At 40.4% G+C, this 6,310-nt stretch overlaps 1 protein-coding gene across 1 annotated transcript; it reads left to right on the top strand.

Annotated features, from left to right (window-relative positions):
• Positions 1-470: 470 nt before the first annotated feature.
• LOC131750418 (ras-related protein Rab-34-like) lies at positions 471-1,019 on the top strand. The gene has a single exon (XM_059052872.2). The coding sequence runs from the start codon at positions 477-479 to the stop codon at positions 1,017-1,019; it is 543 nt and encodes a 180-aa protein (XP_058908855.2). The 5' UTR covers positions 471-476.
• Positions 1,020-6,310: the final 5,291 nt, after the last annotated feature.

Genomic DNA, 6,310 nt, shown 5'->3' on the forward strand with positions numbered 1-6,310 from the left:
AAATAAACTCTAAATGGATTAAAGACCTAAATGTAAGACCAGACACTATAAAACTCTTATTAGAGGAAAACATAGGAAAACACTCTTTGACTAAACCACAGCAAGATCTTTTGTGACCCATATCCTAGAATAACGAAAATAAAAATAAACAAATGGGACCTAATTAAACTTAAAAGCTTTTGCATAGCAAAGGAAACCATAAACAAGATGGAAAGACAACCCTCAGAATGGGAGAAAATATTTTCGAATGAAACAATGGACAAAGGATTAACCTCCAAAATACACAAACAGCTCATGGGGCTCAATATCAAAAAAACAAACAGCTTAGTTTAAAAATGGAGGAGTGGGACGCGAGGCCCTGCAGCGCACTGGGCCCCTCGCCCCCTCCTCCAGCAGTCCACCGGCCGTGCTGTGCCGTCCCTGCCCACACTGACCCCGTGTGGCCGGGCCGCTCCGCGCCCCCGGGCTTCTCTGTTATGGTAGGGTCGCCTCAACCCCGAGTTGTCGTCGGGTCTTCACGGCCTCGAGTTATTGTAGGAACTATCCGGCCCCGGGTTATTGTAGGGTCTGCACGGGCTCGGGTCCCCCCAGACGGGACTCCACGCCCCAACTTGGCGGCCGAGGGGTCTCCTCGCCCCCGAGTCGTCCTGGGGACGCCTCGGGCCCGGGTGATTGTGGGTTCGCCCCGGCCCCGGGTGATTGTCTCATCCCCGTGGCCCGCGGTGGTTGTAGCGTCCCCGAGGCCACGGGCTCCCGTAGGTTCCCCGTGGCCCCGAGTTATAGTCGGGACCCCTCGGTCGCGGGTGATTGTCGGGTCTCCACAGGCCCGGGTCGCTGGGGCGGATCAGGCCTCCGCGCCTTCTCAGGGCTCCCCGCAAGGCCGCAGGCAAGATGAACATTCTGGCGCCGGTGCGGAGGGACCGCGTCCTGACGGAGCTGCCCCAGGTAGGCGCCAGGGCCACGTCGGGCTTCTGGCTGCGGTGGGTGTGGGCGGGGAGCAGGCGGCACCAAAGCAGTAACAGGCTTGGGCCCAGCCCTGCTGCCCAGCTAGGCCTGCTGCTTCTGGGTGGTCCCCTCCCCATCCCCCACCGCGGGCTGCTTGGTTGCGGGAAGAGGGCCAGGAATGGGTGAGTCCAGAAAAAAAAAAAAATGGACAGAAGACCTAATTTACTTCTATTTATATGAAAGTTCATGCTGCACAGAGTAATACATAAACGAACATTCTGCAGCTACTTGTGTTAAATCATTGCTTTCAGACATAGTTTTCTTAAAATTTTTGAAATAGATGCTGATTTTTCTCCAGGTGTTTGTGCATTCTAATGTTCTTGTAGTTAGTAACATCATATGGCTCCCATAGGCGATGGTAAATATGGGCAAATATTTTGTTACATGTTGTCTTAATCTGTGTTCCCTGAAGAGGTGATCTGACACAAAATTCATGCAGTAGAAATTTTATTGGTCATGCAAATTCAGTAGATGCTTGGGGGAGGTGGAGTAAGAATGAGACAGGGAAGGAAGTAAATCAAATACAAGGAATTGTTGCATTTTTGAGTAGGTTATAACTTCAGGGCAAGCAATTTCTCTGTTTCGTCAGACATCTTCAGAGAGGTTTCTTCTCCAGTTTGTTTGTCCTGGGAAATGCAGGGAGAAAAATTATATTATCTGTATAACATGTCTCCCACCTTAACCCCAGTTGTTAACCCCCTTGAACATACAGTGGCTGCTGAGGAACCTGAATCTTATACTTCAGAGACAATCAGAAACCCAGGGGGTGGAAAGAAAGGGCTCCCAGTGTAGGTTAGAAGTCAGGCACTGATAGGGCATATCCAGTGAGCCTCTCAGTCTTTTGGAGGTGAGCACAGAATGGTAACATTACCAGGCATTAGATGTCACTCCACTCAGAAAGCAAGGCCAGGGAGAAGAGATGGCCTAATGCATAATCTGAATTTGGTACAGTTTATCCCTTGTGCCACTCAGATCTGCTTATACTCTGCTAATATATTCAGTACTCACTTTTAATTCTTCCCTGAGAATAAGGATTAAAAACCCAATCTCAAAATTTTATTGCTAGTTGCTATATCCTTAAACAAACCAACCAACTAATGCACAAACTTTAAAAGATGTTATCAAGGGAAACTCCGTCTGGTCACCTTCAGCTATAATGTGGGTTCTTACTGGATAGGGTGACCCAGACCTTGATCTTCAAGGGCTGTGCTTCCTAAATTACTTTGAGCTTATGGGGTTGTGTTTTATATAATTATCATTTTCAGTTATTGTTATCACTGGTTCAAAAATGCCAAGAGATATTCCAGTAAATCACTGGGTTCCAGACATATTTCTTTTTGACCTTATTGTATAATGCCAGCTATATCTACTAATGATTATCAAGGTAGACTGCCCACCATTACTTTCCAATTTCACCAGAATTAGAAGCTCAAATTAGTCATACTTCTTTTCTCCACTTGGAAAGTAGCACTTCTAACTTGACAAAGTCTAAGGTGGGATGGGAAGCACAAATTTTAAAAGTGAGTAACTGGAAATAATGGTGACAAGGCAATTCTACTTTTTCTTCTTGCTTCCCGGACCTAATTATCAGCTGTTGGTTCAGTGTACATACTATATGTGTGTATATATATATATATATATATATATATATATATATATATATATATGTATATATATATATATATACATATATATATATACACACATATATATATATACATATATATGTATATATATGTGTATATATACATATATATATAGGAGGAAATTAACTTTGGATTTTTATATCTGAGCTGGCTCCTTAATTGAGCCTTCATCCCATCATTGTAATAGAATGTAATTAACAAGACCTGTTAATCTTATTGTCATTAATTCATCATCATACCTCTTTTGTGATAAAGTGGGTACCTTGATCTGAGGCAGTGTCACATGAAATATTCTGTTGAGATGTCAGGCATTTTGTAAGCCCGCAGATGGTGGTGTTGATGGATGCACTATGGACAAGGAAGGCAAATGCATATCCAGAATATGCAATTTTTTCCTGGAAAGGGACAATCACTGTCTTCTCCATGGCAGAAGGGGTCATATTTAATTGACATGTCACCAAATGACTGACTGGACTTCCCAAGAAATAGTGCTAGATGGAAGATTCTGCAACAATCTCTACTACTGTCAAGATGGGCATTCAGCAGTGGTAGAAACTATGTCAGTCTTGGTGAAGACAAAGCCATCTTATTAGAGCCATACATAGCCTTGTTCACTTCTACTATGACCACCCTGGTTATGAGCCCTTTGTGTAAGCACTTGAGTAATCGTCTTGTCTACCTTGTTGAAGAGATCCTCCATGAAAATGGATTCTCTTTGATGGAAATTAACATTAATTACATATATATGCTTGCTTTGTGCCCATTCCCATGTGATCATCCACATATTTCTTCCCAGAACTTATTAGCCCTGATTTTCAGTCTTTTTTATATGAGACATGTGACCAATGAGCTAAATCACTGGCACAATTAAGGACTCAATATATATCTGTATCTCTTGCTACCTTTCCTTCCATGAAATGTGAATGATTGGGTTCATTTCTCACAGCTCTGCCCATTGGGAGGAATCGCTGCTGATTCTAGGGCCAAAACTGGGTGAAGCTGAAATGTGACAGAGGTCTATTTTGAGCTTGCACCAATGTTTTAGGCTGTCTCATTTGATAACCAGGTCAACTTCTTTCATCCTTTGATGTTGCATGTGAGGAACTTACCATAACACATTTCACCTTCTAACATCATATATTATTGATATTTGCTTATTTATAATTATTGATTTTCTCCTCACAATATAATGTAATGAGGGCTTTTGTTATTTTTAACTAATGGACTTCACTTGACTAAAAAGTACCTGCTTATATTATGTGTTTAATAAGTGTTTGTTAAAATAATAGTGAAGGAATAAATGAACTCTGATTTATCACTTTGCTTCACTTTTCTTCATAGTGCTTATCATTCCATGTTATAATTTTCTCTGTCTTTCCCTCCTCGACTAAGATATGAAATACACAAAGATTTGTTTACTTTGTTCAGAGCATTATCCCTAGCACCTATAAAAGTGCCTGGTTAAACAAATCTTTGTTGAATTAATTAGCAGGTAGGCCATGCTTTTTTTATTCCTTGACTATATCACCAAGTAATGCTTAGCACAGCACATGGTATATAATAGGCATTCAATGAAAAAGTTCTGATACAAAATGAATGCATCAATTCTAAGTAGCATTTGGACTGAAGGTGGCTTCTCTCAGCACTATTTTGGTCTTGCAGCAAATAGAATTGAACTGAACATAAAATGATGACATTGGCTCCTTAAATTTGTTTCTCAAGAGGTTACAAAGCAAAATTTCAGTCATTTATCACCTTGAAAGACTGGAAGGGCTCATTTCTTTTATTTATACACAGCATTTATTTCTAATCCTATCAGTCTGTGGTTTGGGTTTTTCATGATTCTTATTACCTTATTTCTTTGAAAAAAATAAAATCTTATGGAATCATATAAAAGGATAGGAGGTTCCTTTCTTTGTTTACTTTACCTCACAGTAGGAAAGAATTAAGTTCTTAAAGGAGACATTTTTAAAAACACATTGTTGTACTTTATTATATGCATGTCTGGAAGGGAAAATCTGGCAAAAGAATGGCCATAGATGATTTTCCTATCATTACTTGGAAGATGAATAAGGAGTTAATTTTCATTTTTGACAGATTATATTGAGATTTTGAATCCATTCTCTGCAAGTGCAGTTTGAAGGAGTCTAATCTCATGGTATCATTTGAGGACGGCTCTATGAATATTTGTGACAAATGAATCTTTTATTTGCCTTGAAAATTATGATTCAATTTGATGAAATGAAAAAATTTATGGATAATGTTTAATCACTACTGTCATATAAGAGCTAAGCTGTCAGCAGGATGCTATGACACCTAGAGTTAGTTACTTTCAGCTCAGAGAAGATCCACACAGTTTCTAATAGCTTAGGAAGCTGTGACTTGATATTCTGGCTTATTTAACAGATTTGTTGTCTTTCATGTTCTGTATGGGACTCTATATTTGAAAGTAGCCTAAGTAATATTTTGACCATCTTATGCTATTATATTCTTTATCCTTTCTCTTTCTTAAAATGAATGCAGAAATATATTGCCAAAATTTTAAAAGGCTTTAACTGCTGATGGACATGAACATAATTTTAACTATAATGTTTAATGAGATATTTTGTTAAATCAATTAATATGTGATTATTTGCAGAGGCCATATGCCCAGTTTTGTCCTGGGTACTGTGGTGTTATCAATAACAAGTAGGTGGAGCTGTAGGAGGCAGCTTATGTACAACAAATGGAGTGGATTTAGCTAGGCGTCCAGGACTCTCTGTGGATTGGCTAATTTGAATAATTTCCTGGGCTCTGGCATATAAGGGCTATCCCTAATTGTCTGATAACCGAGCCGAGGGTGATTAGGGCAGATACATAGTCGCCCTGAGTGTCAGAGCACAGAAGGGAGGTAGTTAATCAGCTGTTCAAGAAGGGGATCTGACTGGTACCTAGTCAAAACCACAAAACTAGGTCAAGGCAGCATAAAAACAACTATATTACATAGGAGTAGGAGTGTTAAGCACAGGTGACATTACATCTAAAATTATTTATATCTATTACCTTATGATCTAGGCTGAAGTGTGTGTGTGTGTGTGTGTGTGTGTGTGTGTGTGTGTGTGTGAAATTACTCAGTTATTGAATAGCTACTATGTAATAGGAACTGTGTGAGATATTGAGCTAAAAATAGGTAGATCTTTTGAAAATATTTTATTATTAAAATTTGTACACTCCATCAAATGAGTAACAGGCTTTAAATATACATATTTATAGCCATGTTAAAAATGATAGCTCAGGGCTTACCTGGTGGCACAGTGGTTGAGAGTCCACCTGCCGATGCAGGGGGACGCAGGTTCGTGCCCCAGTCCGGGAAGATCCCACATGCTGCAGGGCGGCTGGGCCCGTGAGCCATGGCCGCTGAGCCTATGCATCCACAGCCTGTGAGCCATGGCCGCTGAGCCTATGCATCCAGAGCCTGTGCTCCGCAACAGGAGAGGCCACAACAGTGAGAGGCCCGCGTACCGCAAAAAAAAAAAAAAAAAAAAGATAGCTCAATTGACAATAGTAATATGCTTTCAAGACTACATTTTTTTGGCCATTCTTTTTTACATTTTTACTTTTTTAAGCTATTCAGCTCTTCACTCCATGCACTATCATCCTTGCAATCAGATATTTTTCAT

Source organism: Kogia breviceps, chromosome 2 (assembly GCF_026419965.1).
Source record: "Kogia breviceps isolate mKogBre1 chromosome 2, mKogBre1 haplotype 1, whole genome shotgun sequence".
In the NCBI taxonomy this organism is placed as follows: Eukaryota; Metazoa; Chordata; class Mammalia; order Artiodactyla; family Physeteridae; genus Kogia; species Kogia breviceps.

Excerpts from the sequence above, each read along its gene's own strand:
- LOC131750418 (XM_059052872.2), top strand. The coding sequence starts at position 477 with ATGGTAGGGTCGCCTCAACCCCGAGTTGTCGTCGGGTCTTCACGGCCT.